Raw genomic sequence first — 24,673 nt, forward strand, 5'->3', positions numbered from 1 at the left:
AACAAGTCCTTAAAAGAAGAGGTCTTTTGAAGGATAATAAATAACATTTATTTTGAAGGGAGCAGAACACTGCCCGAACAGGCAGAATATAATGTTCTGAGCTCTGATAACAGATATGTCCTGGTGCTACTCCTGTCACCACAGATCAGCATTGTAATCGTAACTGTGGATTTTTAAAGATCTATGTGTAAGACAAAAAGGATTTACCCTTATCATGAGAGGAAGTAATTGCATCATGAGGGAAAATATAAGTATACAGAGACTTTCTAAGCCTTTGACTAGCAGATACTTAGCATAACTGCAGGGGAGAAAAGTTCTTAATTGGAAGAGGATAAATACAAAGGAAGATGTTAAAGTTGCCCTTATTTCTAAAAGTGAACCTTGGTAAAAGGAAACGAAAGATTAAAAACATCAAATATACATGTAAGGATAGGAAATAAAATGACACTTACTGGAACCGATTTTTGTCCTTCAAAGAGTTTTTTCTTGAATCACTCCCTTCACTAAAATTATCTTCACCCTCTTCAGGTTCCAAACTACGATTGCAGCTCTGAATTGTTTGAAATATATTGTTTGCTGTTGATTCTTTTTCTGGGTTATTTAAGCCATCTTGGCCTACCCGTTGTAAGAAATTATCTTGTCCACTGTAATCTGAAACAAACTAGAGATATCAAAAAGGTTGGTATATAAAATATTCTGCCATCTACTTCTCACTGGAGAAATTTTTACAAGAGTTAAGAACATTTAGCATTCGTACCTACTTCCAATCCTAAACAGATCAAGTCACTGCATAAACCAAGTAACATAAGTTACAGTAACAGCTGAAGAACTTTCAAAAGCTCCAATTTCAAAACTAAAATGATAAAACTTGAAGGAATTGCTTCTTTTCATGCAGCAGCTTGATCCACTCTGCTTCTGAATTCCATTTTTAAGTAACTGAAAACCTTCCACTTCCCAATGAGTTTTGCGGAAGGTCAGAGCATTTAACAGAAAACAGTTACATCTTTAGGGATTTATATATTTACCCAAAGTACAAACCTGTCCTTTTGTTATTAATTTCTCTTCCAATATTGAACAAAAAAATCTAAATTGCTACAGTAACTACAGGACTTAAATTGAGGTCTGTGTAACCAAACAGTCTGGTAGGAGTATGGTTTAAAAAACTAGATGATGTCTTGTTATAATATAAAATAATACAAAATAAAGCACTGGATGGCTATGAACATAACTTCTTAGAATATCAAGCTCATTTACCTCTAGTGTTTCATCCTGCGAGTTATATCGTGGACAGAGCCTGATGAGGCTTGATGCTCCATCCAAAACTTCACAGAGCTCTTTTAAAAACACACCACAGAACGGAACAACTTTACAGCCTGGAATATTGAGTGCCCGGTTGACGGCTTTCCTGTATTCAGAAGATGACTCATGTTGTGCCATAGCATCTTTCAGACTTCGCATGGTTTCAATATCAGATTGGTCCATAAATTGCCACATTTTTAAAACTTTTCTTGACCTATTGCAAAGAGAGATTGCAACATTTATTAAAAATAGCAAGCCCAATTTATATTCAAGTTCAATGCCAGCAGCACATACGTAACCAAGGAAATTATCAGCATTACTCAGCAATGAATGAATGAAAACAAGATCATTACTTTTATGAAAATTCCAGTTAGTGGACCATTTTCCACCTTTAGAATTACTGAAAAACAAAACTAAAAAGAAGAAACAAGCAGTCTAATGTACTGGAGTAACATCTGACATTTTAATAAAAGCTGAACTATATAAGACATACAAGCAGGCTTTCTAACATCTTCATTGTGTTTTCTAAGGGCCAGGGAAGAAATAAGAAAAGATTAAGGAAATGGCACAAAGATAAACCAGAAGGTTTGTTACATTGTATTAGGTTGTATAATGAGCAATCCATAATGTTAGCAAAAGTAGGAGGAGGTGGGTTTTTTTAAAATTAAAATAATTTACATTGTGGGGTTTTTATTTTACTTTGAAAATACATCATTTATTTTCACAGAAATAAGTCAATCAGAACAACGTTGTAGCTCTCAGGCAGCAGTGCAGTTCTGTAGATGAAGAGAATCTTTGATATCTAAAAGAAATACCTTCTGATGCTCCCTTGGGGACTATGAGTACCACTGCTGAAATTTTTCTCACCTTCTGAGTTGTATGGCCATTCAATGATATGGCCTTTCTACCCAACTGTGGTCCCAGACATATCAAAAGAAATCTAATAGAAATCTAATATCCTTGACTCTGCTTTCTGTCCCTGTCCCAGAAACAGTGCTAATCAGCACTAGCCGCCTTCTCCTCTCTCTGCCTTGTGCTATGCAGATACATGAGAGATATAAAATTAACTCCTTAACTGTTTTTGCATTTTCCCTCACAACTTACGTGTCTTGGAGACTGTGGACCACAGTCTCAAAGAGTCCCTGTTCCTATGAGTGTTTTGAATGTGGTTTATATACCAAAAATGTAAACAAATAGCTCAATGAGAATCCTTACTTAACCACAAACAAGGACAATACAAACACTTTAAAGCTTTATTACACAAACATAATATACAAGGAGAGTCAAAGCCCAGAGATGGGGAATCTGATCTTAACTCTTCCCTGTTTAATCCAATTTGCTGCCCTCTGAACTGCCCCTGTAAAGACGCTGCTTTCCCTCACCCAGCCCATATGAACCTGCAATTCTGCAGGAAAGCTAGCAACAACTGTCTAACTTCATACATTGTCTTTCTCCTGGAGACACTGCAGGTCTGGCTATGTAAGACCACAACAGCATGAGATCCCAACATCAGACAGTTTAAGTAAATTGATGGAGCTGCTATATAGGTGTTTCTTTGGGGTTTTGTTGGGGGTTTTTTGTTGGTTTGGGTTGTGTTTGGTTTGGTTTTTGTTTTTTTTACAATTTAAGACTGACAGTTTTAAACATTACCATAATTATGTTTCACTTGTGTTCTTGAAAGTCCTACCCCAAGTTACATTATTTTTAGTTGAGAGAAATCACAATTGTTTTCCCATCTTCTTTTCACATTTTCAAAAATTTCTGTTTTAAAAAAAGTATGTTTTCTAACATAAAATATTTAGCATGTACTGGGAAAACCATTGGTGTCCCCAGAGCATTTGGAAAAAAAAGGCTTTTAGCCTGCTTCATTCTTCCAAAAGGGATTATTAGAAAGTCACAGGGTGAGATGATGTGATTAAGCCATGGATTTCTGTTTAGTCCATTGTTCTCCAGAGACATCTGCTTAACAGAAGCTGCAGTGTAATCTATTACGGAAAAGCCATTTAAAAAAAGAGTTGCCAGTACCTTAGCCCTGCCAGAAATTCCATTACAGCATTGTAGTTTCCCATATTCCAGCAGCATTTTGCCACATGTACTAAATATGAGAAGACTTCTCGTTTCTCTTCCATAGAACCTGCAGTCAGGATCAGCCAGGTAACCCATGAGCTCACCTTGTAAGATAAACCAGACAGCACAGTCAGCCAAAGCAATGTCACTTAGAGTATTCATGCATATTTGATGGATAATGTGGGGTTTTGGTTTCTTTCCATTAGCAGGGTACTCGTCAAAATTCTACTTATACACTCACATATGCATTGCAAACACATCTTACAGACAGACATATGTTACAGTAGTTAAATCATTAACTATTCTAGGAATGCTTCTATTGAAGAAAAAAATTACTGTATTTTAATATATTCTGAATATGCATTAAGACCCTAGAACACAATGGACAGTTTAAGGTAGTGATGATTTTTAAAGCTGCCAGAGAGACTTGCAGTGTATATTCTCATTAACCTAGCTTACATGTCAGCCTCACGCTGAGTAACCTTTGCTCTTACAATATGGACAGTGAAAATTGATAATTTTGCATTTTTCTTTTCACTTAATTTCACAAAACTGGTAGTTGTGTTTAACATACAAGTTTGCTAATTTCTATACGCACTGAACATAGAAAAGTTCAGATTATATATTTGCAAGATGACAAATACACACAAAAAAACCCAACATCTCCAAAGTATGACCGTACTATCGACTACTCTTCAGTGATTAATTAATGTCAGAATCAGAAATTAACTTAGCACATGATTCTGTTTGTATTGAAACAAATAAAAATCAAACCTTCATTTTATCAGCATGTAGATTTTCTTTCCAGTTTATGTTCCCACAGCATCCATAAAACTTAGCTATATTTCACATGGAAACCTAATTTAAACCAACTGTTCTTTTTCACCATATGAATCCCTGGAGGCTTGATTTTTGCCATTGTGTAAACACTTAGGAAGCAACAAACATGATTTGTTTACTGACATTGAGTTCCATTCTTTGGTCCTGAAGGATTCATGTGTTTATAGACAATACCAACGTGAGGAGAGGCTTATAAAAATTAGAAAATGTTAATTCACCCCTTAAGGGGCACAGACTTTTATTCAAAAAACCAAGCATGAGAAATAAAATGTAAATGCATTAGTACTAACAGGGGGAAAACTTAAAATATACAGGGGTTCCATTTATGCAAGTCTATACAGACACAGTGTTCTGAGTCCCTCAGTCTCAAGGGAGAACAGCCAAGGAATATGACAAATCTAAGTTACTATTTAATCTTCCTGATGCCCAAGCCAATCAAGAACAATAAATCAGAAATGTGCAGATAACAAGCCATAGCTCCAATATATGTGATGTATGTGTGTGTACAAAAAAATTAATCACTGAATTCCTGAAAAAATGAGGTTATAAAATCATTCTGTCTTTTATGCAGTGACAACATACTTGTGAGTACATACCACGGGGAAGAGGATGCTCTAATGGGATATGAGGTTCAGGGGAAAATGACCTATTAAGAAACAATGTTCCACCTGCTCTAGCTCTCATTGAACAACTTGGGTATGGAAAGCAAAACCTGGAAGTAATCTTCTTCAAGTCTAGTGATAACCACAAGAAATCAGGTTAACAACTGTTTCAATAATTACTGTACATTTTTATAACCAACAACAGAAAATATTAGGAGCAGGTAACAGGTACAGAGTTCTCAACAAAGGTAGAACAAGTACTAGCACCCAACGTCGTACATGTAAACGTTCTCAAGAAATTTTCCCAACCACACCCTTAATGCATTGTTGCTTTAGAGGCCACAATGCAGAAATAAAGACACAGAAAGTATTGGCTGCTCTACACAAGATATATCTAATCACTGCACCAGCTCTGAAGGAGAGCTAATTTAGCTAATCTAATTTAGCTGAATTTTTAAGTGCTCAATTCGTTATTTCTAAAATTTTTTAAAGTGAATTGGCAAAGAAGTGCACACCTGAAGAGCATGAAAGTATGGGAAAGTACAAAAAAACAACCAGGGCACTGCATACTACAAGGGTTAAAATGTGGGAAAAAAATATATTGAATAAAGGCAATACAATAAATGCATTTAAAAAAATCAGAATTTATATAACAAAACAGTTAAATCTGTGATTTGAGGTTGGCATAGATATGTTTGTGCATGCTGGTTTTGGATATTATTCCTGTTTTCCAGAAATGGATCTGTTAGAGAATGTAAACGCTAAATACATAATTTCACCAAAAAAAGAATTAGTATTTGCTTGGTATGAAATACCAGGTGTAGTAAGAACAGTTTGATTAACATGTGTTTAAGTATTTTAAAGAATAGCATAATTTTAAACAGATCTTTTTTAATCTAAGGTAGTAAAGATCAGGAAAAAACTGTGAAAACTGATAAAGTATATCTTAAAATGGTAATTGAATTTAGACTCTCATCTTTAAGATGCAACTTTGAAAGTTGGACAGTCGCTGAAATTTTATTTAAGAGAGAGTTTAGGACTGCTATAAACAGTTATGATGAACTCTTACAAACACTATGTAAAAGCAACATAAAAATTATAAAGGTCAACATGAACAAGCCTTTGCAGTTTCAAGATGATATATGCACATGTAAGAGCAAAATAAGTGTGCAAAAGGCAGTAGTTTCTCGGTAAGTTTATACTTGCCCCTCTCACAGGATAAGAATAGACTTAAAAGTCAAAAACATTAAAAAAAATCTGTCACTAAACAAGAAGGAAAAAAAAGTGTCTGAATCTCTAAATTTTAGAATGCAACAGGCAAAGGCAGATATAATGGACCAGGCAGAATCAGGGGTCAGAACTGGGCATGTAATGGTAACAACTCACTCCTGAAAAATCATGAACATGCCTGCCTTACCAACAAGCTGGGATACTGCAGTTAATGGAAAATTTCATTCATATAATTTTACATGTTGTTGAACTTAAGAATGAAACAGAATTTCTCCTCATGTTACAGACTGTTTCAATTTACAGCTCTTTTATATCACATCTAGAAGTAGCCAGGAGTTCAAATTGACCTTTCTGGTGGTTCTGAATAGCATCAGTTGTCCATAAAGTTTTTCTATCAATTATTCAGAGATTGTTGTTTGAGTAATCTGAATGCATCATACAGAAAGGGGAACTATGGGATCCTCAAAAGTATAATAGCCTAGTTGCTCAGAATTGATTTATTGAAGATTTCATCAGTCTTAAGACTAGAATAGAGGTGATCAGAATGCAACAGTACTGTCAGTATGGAGATAGGAGAGGAAAAGTCCTGTGAACAAAGGCAGTCTACTTTCATTCCATGAGGATTTGGCCAAGTGCTGTGCCTAACAACTGCAACAGCTTCTCCACTCCTAGCTTCTTCATTGAGGACAGGTGAAAATGGAAGATAATTCAGTTAGATAACAGAGCTGTGGGGGCATTTCCCCTAAATTAAATGTGGTCCTGGAGCCCAGCTAGGAAACACAGAACTAATTAGCAGAATTATCAGTTACCCACTTAAAATGCAACAGGGGATTTTTCTTATAGAAGTTTCAAAGGTGGGAGAGATGGTTGAATCAATAGGCTTCAAGGGAGCAGCTGACTGAGGTCACTTCCCAGCTCTGAATTCCCTAAAGGTTTTATTCTGCCCAGGCAGACTGAACCGATGGATGCATGAACTTTATCATGAAGAACAATATTCCAAAGAAACGCATACCAGAATAGTTTGAGTATGGCATTAATTTAAGGTGATTACTCATAATGGCTACAGCTAGAGTGAATGATATAAAAACAACAATGCAATGCAGGTAAGTTGAAAGGAAAAATCATGTGTGACAGCTTAGAGGAAACTTCAGTATATTAATTAAAACATACAGTAAACATACTCTTGAATTCTGTAAGATACTGATAAATAACTGAGCAGTTCAGAGTACATCCTCGGCAGTATGCCTCCACAGGAGTCACTGACATTCTCAAACGACTGTATAGCTGGCACTGGATCCTCAAAATACTTGATAATTCACATATTCACATACTACATTTTTGCCACATGGCATGCATAAGCTTCCTTTGCACAGTTAGTATTCCAGAAATACCAACTTTTCATTATGTTATTAAAGTTCAGAAGTAGGATTCTTCAGATGCTGTCTACATAGATCTGAGATAGGTGCACCTCACACAAAAGAAAAGCAGAGAACAATTCTGTGAATGTACTTATTTCTAGGTGGCTATGGAATTCACCTGGAAGTTTAATTCAAACCCCTGCTTTTTCCACTTTGGCAAGCAAGGAGCCCAGACGGTACTTTGGAGTGGCACAGCTTCCCTGTCACTAAAACCAGTTGTGATCTCTACCTCCAATAACAGTTTTCTAGCAGGGAGAAGAAGATAGCAAAGGGGAGCTGGTATGCTCTGACCTCTTCACACTTCAGCCAGTTAGATACAGAACAGCCCCTCTCTTCTGCCAGCTCATTTTTAGTTGGCTTGCAGAGCTACCTCCCCAGCTGCATTGTGCCTGGGGAGCACCTAGCCCGAGGATGAAGTACCATGAAGTACCCACCTGCCCAGTTCTCAGGCCACCACAGGAGCAGCCCGGGGGTTTTGCAGCCCAGGCAATGCAAGGCAATATAAGGCAACTAGCTAGCTCTGGGACCACAGGCAGTATGCCCCAGCCAAAAGAGTCTGCAGTAGTAGCCTTGTCAAGAAGATCAAAACACATAGAATATTTCTCAGAATGAGCAGCAATGCTGTTTGGACCAAGTTTTTGTGTTAGACACCACTTTAAAATCAAATCATATCTACATATTAATAATTATTTCCTTAGTTTACTTTTTTTTCACACTTGACTTACGTAGTTGTGTTTACAGAACTCATTTTAAACTCTCTTCAGAACAGGAATCATCACAGCAAATCTATAATTAGATTTCCGCTACACTGCTGATGAGTCTGAAAAGTATGAGAAAATGTATCCTGGCTTCATGACTATAATCCACATGATTGCAAGAGACAAGAAAAGTCAAAATTTAAAACACAATCCAGTTAAGTTGATAGTAACATCCGTCTTTTCATTCAGATGGATAAAACTGAGTGTCTTTCAGGACTACTGCATATTAACATTAAGTAGTAAACAAGTAAAATAAAATCAAATAAATACTTAGGTAAGACTTAAATCTTTTCTGGTATCCTAATACAGAGAAGCATTGACAATATTGTGCCAGATTAATTTCAGATATATTATAAAGTAGCCTCTTTTGTAAATTTTCAGAAGCATAGGAGCCTCCTTCAAATCTCAGTTTGAATAAACACGATCCGCATTAGATGCCCAGACAATGTAAACTGTAGCTGGGCAATGATCTCAAGCACAGCAATATAAAAAGTATAGTTTTCAGGTTTTTTGAAATTGTCTTTTTAGATTACCACTTACTATTTTAACTGCACTAAAATCTATTCTTTTCAATAAACTACTTTTTAAAAAGCTTTTTAGTCTTATCTTACTTTGATTAAAGTTTTCAGATTCAAGTTAGACATTGCTAATACATTTGGGAAAGGCATATTGTAACTCAGCTTTAAACTTTAAACATACTGTGAATATTTTTAAGCCAGTAACTGAGTGTCACCAGTGTTTCAGTTTACTTAACTTGGGATTTTTCACAACTGTAGCAATGATAGTCTTTTATTTAGAATAGATAACCCTTCCTTTTTAAGCACATCACATACCCAGAAGGCTCCAGAGATTTCTGTTCAGATTTTCAGATTTCCTTTTTCATTTGTATTTTTTTAAAAAAGGCAATTAAAACAGTTCTGATCATTTAACTGTCAGAATTAGTAGTAGGAAGGTATTTTTTAAAACTGAAAACATTTTTTTTAATAAAAATTAAACAATCTCATCCTAAACTTAAACATGGGAAATCTATATCAATCATTCAAAACATAATATAAACCTATGTGTTTGATTACCTAGTCACTGAACTACCGCTGATTAAAAGTCATGTCTATATGCAGGCAAAAAACTCCCAATTTGTCAGGATTAGGATATAGCTTGCTGCTGATGCTCAGCTGCTTTACTAATAAAATACAAAGGATGTAAAAGAGACATCCAAGATGGAACTTGATCCTCAAGGTATCGTACATGACCTTAAAATCCTTACAAGTACAAGCTACAGGACTGTTTACCATTCACTGTATGGGAAGCCTGCTCCATGTAGTACATAGGATGAAACAGTCCTTAATGCATGTTCAATGATTACTGTCTTCCTAAATTTGTCATGATACTCCATTTCTTATTTCTCTCTGTAAAAGTTTTTACTCTTCTTTGCATAGCTGCTAAAGAATGTATTCTGTGATTTTTTACATTTGTGATTAGAATGGGAATTAATTTATTGTTCATCTTTAACAGACTGTAAATGCAGAGGTGGTACTGAGGGTAGAAACTTAAGAATCTCCACCTGTAAAGCCTAATGTTTGTTTGTTTCTACTGCTTTACACTCATTTACCCACCTCTTAGGTTTGTAAGTCTTTCACAGTAGTTCCCAAGATACATACCTTAGTTGATGATGTTAAATGGAAGAAATTATGTCTTCTATTTTTATGTTATATTTTTAGGAACTTCATAATATTTGAGAGATGCAGCTTTCAGAGGTGAAATTAGCAAAGGCAGCTGCCTACCTGAAGCTCACCATTGCTAGCAAGTAAAATAACATCTTTTGGCTTATCATAAAGGAACATACTTTCAGTACATACTTTCTCTTACACCTAACATATAAAAACTAGACATAGGTATCTTTCTATAGTCAATTGTAGCTGCTTTAACTACAGCCTACACTGGAGCAAGAAACCAAGCAATTTTAATACTGATGAAGTATGTGTATAGAAAGCTTCTGAATGTAAACCAAGAACTGATTTTTCAGGTATCTGAAGGATAAGCATGACAATCTGTAACTCATTTAAGCAAGTCATTCCAGTTTTAATGGTTTTGTTGGTCAAAATCGAGAAATTTAGGTAAAATCAGAAGAACGCAAAAAATCCATGTAAAAATTAACCCTCATCAGATATCATGCAGTGTTTATGGCAAGGAGGAAAAACATGCACTATCTTACTTTTAAAGCAGAATTCTCATTGTATCAGTGTAGTCTGATTTCTAAATCCACCCTTCAGAACATTAAAAAGGCTTTCCACAGAGTAACAGTGTTGTTGAGAGATACTCCTCTTATAAAACTACAAGGTGCACAATCATATTTACGAGGCTTTTTAAAACACTAGCAGGATGCAGCATTAGCACTAATAGCTGGTTACAGTGAGTTCCTTTGCATTGCTAACTGTGCACAAACCCATCAGTCTGTTCTGATGAATATAAGGATTGCAGTATACAGCACGGGGGGGGGGGGGGGGGTACATTTATTTTATATGGGTTTCACTAAAGTTTCATTATTGAATTTTTTTGGCTTTTGGTATCCTACGCAACACAATCTTCAGATGCATTTTTTAAACTGAAGTATTTTAAACTGCATATCTTATGAGCAGATGGTTCACTTTATATGCTTGAGTGAAATTATATAACCTTACAAAGAACATTTACCATTTAAAATCTGATTAAGATGATTCCAAACAAGGACTGGAAACAGTTTGATATTTGTACAAACACAATATTTTAAAAGTATTATGCAAACCTATTTAGGCACTGCAAAAAAACCTGCTGAACTAAGAGACAGCACAATATTTATTTACATTCCAATATTTCAGAAAAAATGGTATGTCTCTGTTTTGTTAGTGAGGGTTTAAATTTGTGTTTTGAATGAACAATGAAAAAACCTTCTTATTTTGCACTTTCAGTTACAGAGTGGGACTACGTTCAGACAGCTATTTGAATGCTCTTTCAACCGAAGACATCACAATTTCTTTGTATGCATATCTCAGTGTGAAAAATTAAATGCTGCATTTTGTTATAAGTTGTTATTGTTTTTCTTTTACTTGAAGCTGTGGGCAGGAAGATCAAGATATACGAGACTCTTTTCATGTTTATATAAAGTAATCCTTGAAATTATCTAAAATGTTTACATGAACATAAATATTTACAACATGTACATTGAACTTGTGGTTCTGTGGTTGCTTTGCTGGCGAGGGGAGTGGCTGGGAGTGAAAGCTATACACATGCAAGAGCCTGTGAGAGTAACGATACAGAAAATGAAACAGATGCTCAGGAAGACTGTCTTATACCATAAAAGTATGATACCAAGTAAGGGCCACATTGCACTTGACATAAAGAAACAGGGTGAATTCATAATGCCATACAGGAATGAGAGAAAAGAAGTAAATGATGAAGAGGAAGGCAAGGAGAACAACTAGGAGAGATGCTGTTAAAGTTCTCAGGATCCTAAAACACACTTAGGTACCATTTTCCTAATTTCTTCCCGGCTACAAGGGATTTGCTAACTCTGCAGATGCTCCTTAATAGTTTCCTCCCACAGTTTTTATACATCCATGAAAAATAAACCAGTAGTCAGTGCTCTATCAGAGTACAAAAATATATTACTGCTGTTACCATTATTATTATGTGCACAGTCTTAGAGAATCTAAAAGGCAAAAGTGTTGAAAAATCAGATGTTACTACTTTTCACTGTCCTCCTCCCGTGCTAGCCACTAATTCAGAATCACCTTCTAATTACCTTTAGTAACATGAAAGGATTTGTCTTTAGCTTGATCCACTATCTTGCTCTGACAAGGTTCTATGATCAATTTGATATTATTAGAAACAAATGAAATACCAGCTGTGTCTCTCTGATGAGTACATGTTGTACTTAAGTCTCCACTATCATGTAACTAAAATTTTATTTACAGTTGGTGATACTGAATCTATGTGGCCAAAAATATTCATAATAAATAAAATAGCTAAATACCTTCAAATTATCTGAGTACACGTAGCACAGGCTACAATATAGTTTTAAATTCTTCTAGCACCATAAAAACAAAATAAGCTAAAAAGCTAAAACATTTAAGAATAATTGAAATATCTACAAGTGGATTTGCTCTTACACTCTTGCAAATCTAAATTAATTACTGGCACATGTAATAGACCCACAATTTTTTTCTCAAGTACACCTGGCTTGACAATATATTTATACTTACTTATATGGGGATACTATCCATTCTTAACACATACAGAAAGATTCTTCTCTACTTGAAAAAGACTTTAAGAGTCGTTAATTCCTATACCGCAGTACTTGCAGGTTCGGAGCAATACAATTTCTAAAAATACAGGACAAGTCCATCGTTTTAAAAAAGTTTTCCTTACTTCTTCTGGCAATAAAACTAGAATTGGAACAAATAGAGAATAGCTTACCAAACTTATTTCATTAAAATTTATTTAGTCACCACCTGTTGAACTTTTCAAGAGTACCTGAAACAATGTTTTCTTCAAAAAATGTATAAAGAAGTAATAGAACTAATGATTCTAACAAGTAAGGAAATAAAAATCCCACAGGAACAAGATGTAAAACAAACAGAATTTCAGGTCAAAAATGTTGAAAGGACAGAAATTATATTCCTTTTTTCTGAGAGAATTCAAAAACCTCAGGCTGCTGCAAGATGAAAGCAAGAGGAAAAAAAAAACCCAGGATACATTCATTCTAGTGCCCAATTTTCCTACAATACAATAAGTAAAAAAAAGCCCAAACTTCTCATATTTTCAGTTTCTCCTTTAAATGTATTCTGAAATATTATCAAGAATTTTTGATAAGTTTTCTATATAGTTCAAAGAGAAGAGGTCAAGACCCAGGAACTTTGTGACAGTTGAGATTATAAACTGCCATCTTTGAAAATTAAAGTGGTTGGTGGATCAGTGGAAGTAAAAGAATATATCTGGGATCTAAACATGTAGCAGTTAAACTTTCTGCTTTTAGTAATTTAACATCTCCTTAGGCTTCATCTATTTCTTACATCTAATGTAAAGTTTAGGATTAAGGAACAACTGGAAAAAGCTGCATTTTGCTCGGAAGTATTGTAAAAAGACATTTCTGATAAAGTTCCAATTTCATTCACATTGAGATGCCTAAGAGTGCATGCACTGCCTAGAGCTGTAGATGCAGGTGAACATAATTTTCCCTCCTTTTGTAATCCAACAAAATTCCTGGTTTGGTTTTCAGTGTTTGATGTCACACTATTATTTTACTCCAACAAAGTGATTGTTTGGATCTGTTCTTCACACGGGAACTTGCATCTTGCGAATTGCAGAACTAACAGGAGGCAGTTGTTCTTCAGTATACAAACTTATTTATTTATTTATTTTCATTAATTTTCAAATATGTGTATTTCAAATTCACTAGGAGCACAGTTTAATTTCTCTCAGTTCTGTTATCTTCCTCATTAAATACTTGATAAGTATTACGTAATACTACTGCATTCTTTGTGCAGCGTAGTATATAATCACTGAGACCCAGCAACACCTCTCATTTGCATCTTTCATCCTTCTGTTTTTATCCACTGTTTTTAACTTTTCCTTGTTCAGGTCTACTGCACTACTCCCCGTGTTGAAAAGTTCTCTTCCTGTTTTTTAATTTAACTTTAGTTTTGTGAACTATTTACTAAACAATAGTCATCAGGCTTTCTATAGCAATCTTCCCTATGACTGTTAAACCCAGAAAAAAGAAGGTCTATATAGGTAAACATTACAGATCTTTAGTGACTGGGCTATACATCACACGAACTTCTATCTATACAGACTTGAGGCCTGGAATGACCAAAACTTTAAAAATACAAGTGAAATACAATCCGAGAATGTATTCCATTCCATTTTGTAGGACTCAAGCAGATCATTCATGACTGACCTTTCCCAACAACATATTTTTGGAACAAGTCATTGAGTGTTAAACTCCTTGTCATGACAGCCACCTTGATTAACACAGTAGGCAATTAACTGATTCTTGGAAACTTGTGACAAGAAAAGACATAAGGAAACACACAATGCCTGAATCCTATCTAGTAACAATATAGCACATCTACGCTCTTTTAAAAAGCAGCAGTTTCTGTTTCCTACCTTCAGCAGCACAGGTTTTGCCAGTTGCATATTTGTGCTACTACTCACAGAGTGCTTGACAGTAGCTTTAATCCATGCTATCAATCTTTCATGTCTCCACAGTACTTATACTATTACTTTTTTTTCCCCTCTCATTCTTGACAAAGAACAAAACATATACACAAAGAGGATCATGAGTGCTACAACTTCCATCTTTTGTGGATATGAATAAAGGTCATCTGTTTATACAATTTTTTTTTAAGATCTTCATAGATCAGAAACAAAAGTCCCTCAGTTATTAGTTTCATCCAGTATCTCTGGGTGTAGTAGAGTTCCTTGCTATAACCCTGAATTTAAGGTCAAAGCACCCACTAAAGCCATGCAAAACAAGGCAACGTGAGTAGTTACCACAGCTCCCAGAGTTAAATAAATTGCACCTCTCTCATAATATCGAGGACTCAAGTCCACCTCCACTCCAAGCAGACACTGACATGTGACAACTATGTTCAGATTGTTGCAGGTTAAGAACAAAAATGCACCCAGGCTGTAGAAACCTTGCCACAAAGACACTAACAAACATTTTAGCTTGTTACTTTGTCTTTAAAGTAGGATTAGAACTCCTATTAAAAATAATTTTTTTTAAAAGTTGGGCAAGGCACACAAATTAAATTTATACCACTTCTCATTACTTATTTTTTGCATTGCCACCCAGTAACAGCTCAATACTGGTTAATGTCTGGCAGGCCAAGTTCCTATTCAACCTTCCACAAGGAACTGGTTCACAAATCCCACTTGAATACAGAGTCCTTCTGGCCTTAGGAACAATCATAACTTTTCTCCTTGCCCATTAAGTTGCTTGTAATGGACATTTCTTACTACATGCTTCTTAACTTGGTTTCTGAATTTATTTTAATCATTTTACCCACCTGAACATGCTCCTATGCGACCTGATCTAGGTGAATCTGCTTCTGCAGGGGGGTTGGACTAGATGATCTCTAAAGGTCCCTCCCAACCACTACCATTCTATGATTCTATGATTTTCACACTTTTCAGCTCCTCTCATCAGGCTGACAATGCTCTGATCTCAGAATAACAGTATCTGATGAAAAATATATTTTTGTTGTCACACTAAGGGACCCAATTATTCTCAGAAATCTTGCAAGAGTCTCAACATGCTGAAGTAATATACAAATATAAGGAAACATTGAAAAAGGTGAAAGCTCCAGCTACTGTCATACTGTTGTTCTATGGGAAAAAAAAAAATTATTAGGAAGTCTTCCTGACGGATAAACAGCATTAACGTGACTACTGAATCACTTCCAGTGCTTTAAGTTAAAATATACCAGGTATTACAGCAAAAGAAAATGCACATTCCAGGGTTCATCCAGCGCTAGACAGTATGCCCACTGTTGTGCTTTTCAACAAATGAGAATTGAGTAGGAAAAATAACAGCAGTTACATACTGCACATTCATCCATTTAAATTGTCTTCAAGTACCAATTTTATCTGCTGCAGAAGGCAACTGATTTCTGATTCAGTTCTGCTGTTCTTCATAGACCATTTTCACGTCAAGCACTTTAGGCTGACCAGTCATCGTAAGTGCTTTCTCCTGTGTAAGTCTTCCCTATACCTTTTAGACCCCAGCAAGGTCTAAATACTAGAATTCATATTAAGAAATAGTAATTAATAGTAAAATGAAAGGTTTATTAGAAGGTATTCATATCCTATGCATCTCTCCAGTAAGAATATTTAAATCACTTTCATCTAGAAGACAACAGTTTGTAACAGCAAACGTATTTAAAGTACAAGGGAACCATCTGATGTTTCCCAATACAGACTGCTCGATTTTCCACTCTGCAGTCAATGGGACTTTGCAATTTCAGTCACTGACAAGGGTTTCTGGGAGTTATTGATGTTTAAACAGTAAATAATACTAGTAAAATTTACCTCAGTAAGACCAAATATTTTCCCTACTTTTCACTTAAACACAGACCTAAAAAGATATTTTAACACATTTAAAACACATTAATCTTCATTATGTTTATTAATTTACTTTATGATACTCCTGCAGCCCTCATTTAATCTAAGCCTCCATAAAAATGTCTATTTTTCCTATTAAATTCCTTAGTGTCAGAAAACAGCACTTATTGATTGTAATTTTAAACAAGCATTATAAAGTCTTCCTCATTAATATGAGGTTCTGCTCCCCTTCTACTCTGCCCTGGTGAGGCCTCATCTGGAGTCCAGAGTCCTGTGTCCAGTTCTGGGCTCCGCAGCTCAAGAGGACAGGGAACTGCTGGAGAGAGTCCAGCACAGGGTCACCAAGATGACTGGGGGACTGGAACATCTTCCTTATGAGAAAAGGCTGCAGAAACTGGGGCTACTTAGAAATTCATATTTACAAATACCTTTACATACATTTACAAATGGATGTCAGGAGGTTGGGGCATCACTTTTTTTCTATTGTATCTAGTGACAGGACAAAGGGTAATGGGACGAAGCTGGAACACAAAAAGTTCCATTTAAACATAAGGAAAACTATTTCACTGTGGGGTAAGGAAGCCCTGGCACAGGCTGCCCAGGGAGTGTGTGGGATCTCCTTCTCTGGACATTTTCAAAACCTGCTTGGACATGTTCCTGTGTGACCTGATCTAGGTGGACCTGCTTTGGCGGGGGGGTTGGACTAGATGATCTCCAAAGGCCCTTTACAACCCTACCATTCTATGATACTATGACTATGTAACAAGTGTCAGAAAAATTACTACAAAGCATATTGCTTTAGAAAAAATCCTTTTTATACTATAATTGCTCATTTTCAGAACAATGGCATGAAATTATTTTTTCCCACTATGTATCAGAAGTCTATCATCCTAAAAGTCATTCTGCTTCCCACATTACAAATACACTTCAGTATTTCTATAGGCAATGCCAAAAAAAATCAGCAAGTGCTCACGGACTTTTGCCAACAAAAGCATGACTCTGTACAAAAGCATGACTCTCTGTACAAGAATTTTCTTGCCATTTATAAAGAAAAACGTTTTGAATGTTCAGGCTTGTGATTGGCTATGACAACTGATATACTCCACCATAAGATAAATCAGATAGCAAAATAGTGATTTATTACAAGCAGTAAATATTGTACAATTAAGTTAATTTAAACATATAACATCTATGTTTAAAAAATTATTCTAGATTATATTTTAAATAATCCATTGAACTAAATATTACATAATATATGCACTGGATATTCAGAATTAATTCCAATTACATGAAACATTATCCTGTAGCATTTGTAAACAAGTAAAGCTAGACTACAAAAACTGCAAAGTCACAAACCTCTAACGCTTAAAAGATGATGTTGACTATTTTACCAAAATGCAACTTTAATATTAAAATCTCATTGATGTGGAGTAGTCTCAGTCATTTCTGAAAAGACTTCTTCACCATCAATTTGTTACTCAATCCTACGACTCTTCACTGTCAGAATACATGACAGTTAATATAATTTGAACAGCTAACTCCAAAACGTCCTACAGACTGCTCTGGCACTGTGCCTCACCAGGTCATACTAGAGTTTAATCACTTCACCTTTTTCCCACTGCTCTTACTACAGAGATTACTGTAAGAAAAACACCACAGGAAGGAAGACCTTAGCTCAGTCCACAGAGAGGTTCCTCTCCAGCTATGCACCTGCCAGTGTTTTCCTCAATATAGTACCTAGAGCAAATTTAATCAATTTTTAGGCTTTTGCTAAAGACCAAATGTTGTAGCTGCAAGTTTTATATATCTTACGGTAAAAGAATTAGGTCAAAGAAGACAACACATTTTAACTATTTTAGTTCCTAAAACACAGTAACACGCAAGAAACAGGATCACTGAGTCTTATTTGCTCAGGAAGCAGTAAGTCCATTAGGGGTTAAGGCATCGTCTGCTCTATCTACGTCATTTTGTATTGTCTTTTTGATGCTTGCATATTTTTTATCTCTTATTAAAGTATAAAAATGCAATGGATAATGAACTAAACCAGCATAAGTCAAGACTACCTTCATTTTATTCCTCTCCTGTGAATCTAGAAGCTAGTAATGTTCCATATGGTTCATACAAAAAAAAAACAAAAAAGGAAGAAAGAAATAGTTCCGTTTTTCTGCATCTAAAACTCGAGGTTTAATTTAAGGGGGTTTTTGTTTTCAGATGGATTTTTTGTACAGCTTTTTCATTCCTTGATCGGTTTGCTATTAAACTTGTTAGAAGATCACCTTACTAAAAATAAAGTAAAATATTAGTAAAAACCTGCAGATTTGGCTTATGGAAAGATGTCTTGTGAAATGTCACTTCTTTGTATAACAACATTCAAGACTCACACCAAGATTAAATAAATAAATAAATGGTGCAGATTAGAGTAGTTATATTACACAGAAACTTCTAGTTTATAATACTTCTGTGCTGACTCCTAAGATCCTGCTTAGTTTACAAAAATCCAAAACAAATAAATAAAACTCCAGCTCCTGAACAAAATAATAAATTGTCTGAAAATATACCCCATACTGTCAGTATAAATACAAAGAAATACAAGCCTATAATTCTTTTCTTCCTGTTTACTTTGCAATGTGCAAGAAAAACTTAGGTTGCAGTTTTCCAGACTCACTGAGTGAATTGGTCACATAACTCCTATTAAATTCAGTGGAAGTTATTTAGCTAAATTCCCCAGTCATCTTATGTTTTAAAAACTTGTCATTACAGCTAAATTCAGCTATGAGAGATAAAGGAAATAACTATCCCACAAATCAGATAATAATCCTTATGAAAAGTAACTTCAAAGTCTTCGTCTCACCTCATTAAACCGTGTCACAAGATCTTCTACAGCATTGTGTTCACCACTGGGAGAAGAAAGAATAGTAGCAGATATGGAAGCTTTAATAGATGGCAGCTTGCTTTGACATTCAGTGTTACCCAAATCCCTGGTTAAAAAGCAGAGGTAGTCAATGGGTAAGACTTTTCGGTAGAGCTCCTGCTCCTGTTCCGTCAGAATGCTGGCAACCTCCTCTGGGAACTGGACAAGGTGCTGCAGTTCCATTAGCTCTTTGCTGATACCAGCCACGTTGGAGGGAAGGACGCTGGAGCTAGCCATAGATGTACACACTTGGCGTTCTAAAACAAAACAAAAAATCATTAAGTTTTGCCTTTAACTCTTGGCCTGAGCTGTGCAAAAGCAAAACAATTTGTTCCTTTTGTTCTGTTAAACTGTTCATTTATCAATTCAGCAGTATGCTATATCCTAACTACTTTACATTTAAACAACCTAATTTGTTCTTTTAGTTGGGGTCCTGTATACCTATGTAGCTGGCATTAGCTAGGTAGTGGCAACTAGTGCTTCTGAGATTGTTACACTACCTGCTAAAATGTGCTTGCTTCCTGACTTATCCACTCACCTGCAGTCTTGTCAAAACTTCAAACAAAAGGATCACCTAGTCAGGGTGTGGATCTGTTTTGCCTCCATTTAAGAGTCCATGGCATAAAGCACTTTGAGGCCTTGACTCTTCAAGACTCTACTGCCACAAGAAATGGTGTATAATGATAACGTAAAACCTATGTGAGTCCGCATTCTTCTTCATAATATTGTTGCTATAAGATAGAATTTATATGATCTCACTGATCATATATGAAACTAAAAGTCCCAAGTTATAAAAATCTTTCAATTCCTCTGTGAAAACACATAGATTTGGGAGTACGCATGTTTCATCCGTTATTACAAAACATCCATGGTAGTTTTACAATATGCTAGCAGTGATGTCCCTTAAAAAAATATAACTTTTCCTAAGAAGGAAGAAGCTAAGCTTTTTAAGACTCTGTGGAAAGCCTGAAACATCAACACAATGATTCCAAAACAGTGACTATGAGTCTTCTGACTAAGTAAGTTTAGAATAGATTTTCTGAACAATAATTTTTCAAGAATTACTTCAATGTATAAACAGTCATAGCAGTATATTCTTCACTTTTCTTCCATTCCAGGGAAATGAACTGCTTCACAAAATACCTTTAGAGACTTTTGCACACATAATGGAGTTACGCTCCAGATCTATCTTCCATAAAGAGAACAAATATAATTTCTGATCTCTAAAAAAACCCCAAGTTCATAATGACTGATTACAATTCATTCTCTTATAATAAACATAAAGTATGCTACATAAGGTTTACTTTGTTACATTCACTTTATGCAAACTTTATTACCAATCAATGGGAAGTTAAAAAGACAGAAAATTGCCTTAATCTGTTCTACTAAGTAAAAAGATAAATTACAGCAACCCAAAATAAAGCCTTTGGGCTAACAGAACCCGTTGAGAAATTTTTCAAATATATAAAAGGCTTCTAAAAGAGCTAAAGAGTAATTGTTTCTTCATCCAGACCGGCGACAGAAAAAGTGATGGACTTAATTTGTAACAAGCAATATCGTAATTACATAGTGAGGTGTAACTTCAAGAATAGTAAATAGTGCAGTACGATATTTGCAGAGATGAAGAAATCTCTGTCACTGAAACTCCTACAAGAAAGACTGGTGGGGGGAAAATGACAGTTAAGAACACCACGGTGATCTGTCGAATCCTGTTTTGGGCAGCAGGTGAAGCACAATAAGTTTCTGGGCTTCCTTTTAGTCTTGTCTGCTTTGATGGTACATGAGACTCCAGTTGTGTTTTCTATTTCAATCTGCATTGAATAATTCTGAAAGGTTTTATAAGAAAAAGCCCTTAAAGCTCTTTTGAACTGCTCTTCACTTTGCAACTGAACATAAGCTGATGTCCAAATAAAAACAATGAAAAATATAATTTTAATTTTGTATTAGAGAGTTTGTGCATTTGCAGACTGCTTTGCATATACAGACTTGATGCCATTATCAGATGGTATTATCTCAGAAAGAAGAGAATATGAAAGATAAGTTGCAAACATCCACTACCACCCACTTACTCACCTGAATGTCATAAAGCCTTGCTGACCCCTATGTCATAGAATCATGTGACAGCTCTTGTCACTCAGGGACTTTCCTGAGAAATATGAGGTTCCCAGACAGCCAGCAGAAGGCAGAGAAAGTACAGCCTGTATTAGTCTCTCCTGTATCTCACTGCTGCAACTGAGAGCGTACAGGTTTTGTCTACATTGTCAAATTATTTTATATCACAAATGTCTCTGAAACAAATCTCCCAGATATCCTCGATTACTGTAGTTTAGTTTACAGTCTTCAAGCACAGAAAATGGATTATTTTCAGACAAAACTGCAGCAGAAGATGTGCTCCCAGAAGTCAAGTAACACATCCTGTTGGTAACAAGAGGTAGCTGTCAGCGGCTCTGGAAAGGCTAGTGACACGTAGGACAGCTCAGATCATGGCTCAGCTGCAGGTAATCACATAATGCAAGAGACAGGGCAGCTAGTAGCATGGAAAATTCAATGCCACAGAAATACTAGAGCTTTGCAAACTCAACATTATTTGATAACTACAGTTACAAATACCTTATATCTATCAATATAATAGGAAAGGAAGGCCTAACTCCTAGGAACGCCCAGTCAAATATTGATGGATGGAAGAGAACACGAGTGAAGATAAGCTGATCTCTCATGCACTTTTGATTGCTGATGAGATTTAGGGGGGCATTCTCAATAGTTCACCTTCTCCATTACAGTATCAACTAATGTCCTGGGTCTGGCTCGGAGAGTTTTAAACTTTACCAGAGCCAGGAGGGCCATGGCCAGGCTATTACATACCATGCTGATGTCATGTTCAGTATATAAGGGGGCAGTTCACAGGAACTGCCGTCAGAGAAGCTGGCTGTAAAAGTGTGTCATGTATGTGCCCACATAGCCAAGAATCAGGCCCATGAAGATCATCAGCACAACCAGGAGCTGCCAAGATTTAAGTGGCTCAGGTGGACTTAGACTTACAATATAAAGGTTAATTATTTATAGCTCGGCAGGCCCATGATGCCTCAGGCCATCAAGGAAGAAATTACACCTATAGATGGGCTCATAAGCAAGGGGCAGACTTGACCTTGCATAGATTATTCATGAATGTGAGACATGCTGCAACCAAACAAGCAAAAATCCTCTGTGGTATGAAGGACAATGGTTGAAATAGAAATAGTGGGAGGCCCTGCATATTGACTCTATCATGCTTACACAAACTCACCAAGGCACGTGCTCATGTGCACACAATGGTGGAAGCGGCCACTGGATGTCTGGAAACACATCCCATGCCTCAGGCCACTACCTGGAACACTATCCTGAGCCTGGGCCTTGAAAAGCAAGTCCACAGCACCGCAGAAAGAATTTAGTCATTTTTAAAATAACATTATAGACACCTGGGCCAAAGAGCATGGCACTGAGTGGGTATTTCACATTCCCTATCATGCATCAGCCTTAGGGAAAATTGAGCAATATAATGAACTGTTAAAGACTACACTGAGAGCAACAGAGAATACTAGTTTCCAACTTTGAGATACACATCTAGCAAAGGCCACCTCAATAGTCAATACAAGGGGATCTGTAAACAGAGCTGGCCATGCCCAATCAGAACTTCTATGTACTGTGAGAGAAAGTCCCTATAGTAGATACGAGGAATATGTCAGAAAAGACAGTTTGGTTAATCCTGCCTTGGGCAAAGGCAAATCCATTAATGAGATTGGTTTTGCTCAAGGACATGAATGCACTTGGTGGGTGATATGGAAGGATGGGGAAGTTCAATGTGTACCTCAAGGGGATTTGATTTTGGGTGAGAATAGCCAGTGAATTACACGTTATTATGCGAATTGCTAAATAACAGCACCATTGATACAGGAAGTTTATCCATTCCATAAACATCACCTTTTCAGGAAGACCCAGAGCTTTGTCCCATTGCAAAGGCTGTGGGTTTTTTTCTGGACTATCTTTTTGTTCCCCCTTTGTGTCTACGACTTTTATAATTTTTCATGCCAGGAACTGATTGGTACTTCTCTGTTTCTGCTATGAAAATGGTCTCATCCACAATTCCTCTAACTTTGTATTTTCAGTTTACGTTCTTCACTAGATAGATTATACCTTTTTGTGCTTCAAAGACTACATCCTTAGATTGACTTGCAGGACAGAACTACTTTCAGGCCAAAATCATAGTAGAGTTAAGGCAGGATAAAATCTTCAGTACATTTAGCTGCTGCTGTAGTAAATGGTATTACTCTTTGTGCTCTACCACGTAAAGTTAATGCTAAAAGTAGTAGAAGAAAATGAGGACTCTGACTGTTCATTTGCAAGTTTTCTAAAGCTCAAATGGATGCTTTACTTATTTTTCTCATAAAAAGCTGAAGCAGATAATCTTCTAAATAGCAAGCTCTGTTTTTATTAATCAAAACAAGATAACCTCTGCCTAGCTTTAAAAAATAAGGACTCAAGGCTTGACTTAATAATTGCCGATACACAGGGGAACAAAAAGGTCTCTTCTTCTCTAACAAATAATAATCTGTTTAAGAATGGGGAAAAAAAAACAGAATGTTTTTTTCAGGATATTACTCAGCCTAGGCTCATCATAATCTCTAATCATTTTTTTCCCCAAAATAATTCTATAAGGTTTAGAAAGGAACTCTTCTGTCAACAGATTACCTTCAAATTAACTCAGGTTTTTTTTGCTGTGAAACTTAAAGAGTTTCCATACATCTTGAATGTATAGGCTCTACAAAAGCTATACTGAAAATATAAATTTCAACGAAGTACATAAAAACTGTGTGTGCATTTTTGTGTGTGTATACAAAAAAAGTTTCAAGGCAGTATTGAAAAGCTGTCTTTTTTTCTGGCGTTTTTCTCTATTATGTTTGTGTTTGCTATATTAGCAAGAAGTTGATATAGATTATTTTTTAATATGAAAAACAGGGAGTTCATGTTAAAAAAAAAGCAAATAAAGTTTTTTTAATAAAACCATGAAAAATACGGCCAGGAAGCTACTGCTAATTATCTGTGATCTTTCACAGGTATTTTTTTTGCATTTTTAAGTTCTACTAAACACAGTAGTTATGTGACATGAACTATCCTAACAATAACAAAATTATCTGTATGTTTACCATATTTCTTGTAAAGCTAAAATTAAAAGATGCTTATTTATTACATCATGCATAGATAATTTATTAATAGACAATATGATATGAATGTTGGGCTGCTGCCATCAATTTTCTCTAAGCAGAAATTCAGGACTGGGTTTGAGCAAAGTAAATGGAATTCATACAAAGAAAGAAGGAAAATAAATACAATCCCAACTGTAATCACGCCAATGTCAAAACTGCCAACTCTGCGTAAATTTACAGCTGCCAACCATGCAATCTGTACTTT

General features: G+C 35.8%; 1 protein-coding gene across 2 annotated transcripts in view; it reads right to left on the reverse strand.

The window, feature by feature from the left end:
• The window catches only part of PLCE1 (phospholipase C epsilon 1), a 159,891-nt gene that overhangs the window by 42,173 nt on the left and 93,045 nt on the right, over nucleotides 1-24,673 (reverse strand). For both annotated transcript variants that reach the window (XM_062001757.1, XM_062001756.1), the window contains exons 5-8: nucleotides 19,169-19,485; nucleotides 3,325-3,470; nucleotides 1,255-1,513; nucleotides 453-661 (exon numbers count right to left, since the gene is read on the reverse strand). In XM_062001757.1, the coding sequence (XP_061857741.1) occupies nucleotides 453-661; nucleotides 1,255-1,513; nucleotides 3,325-3,470; nucleotides 19,169-19,485 (931 nt within the window). The remainder of the gene's footprint in view (nucleotides 1-452; nucleotides 662-1,254; nucleotides 1,514-3,324; nucleotides 3,471-19,168; nucleotides 19,486-24,673) is intronic.

Source organism: Colius striatus, chromosome 8, assembly GCF_028858725.1.
Source record: "Colius striatus isolate bColStr4 chromosome 8, bColStr4.1.hap1, whole genome shotgun sequence".
In the NCBI taxonomy this organism is placed as follows: domain Eukaryota; kingdom Metazoa; phylum Chordata; class Aves; order Coliiformes; family Coliidae; genus Colius; species Colius striatus.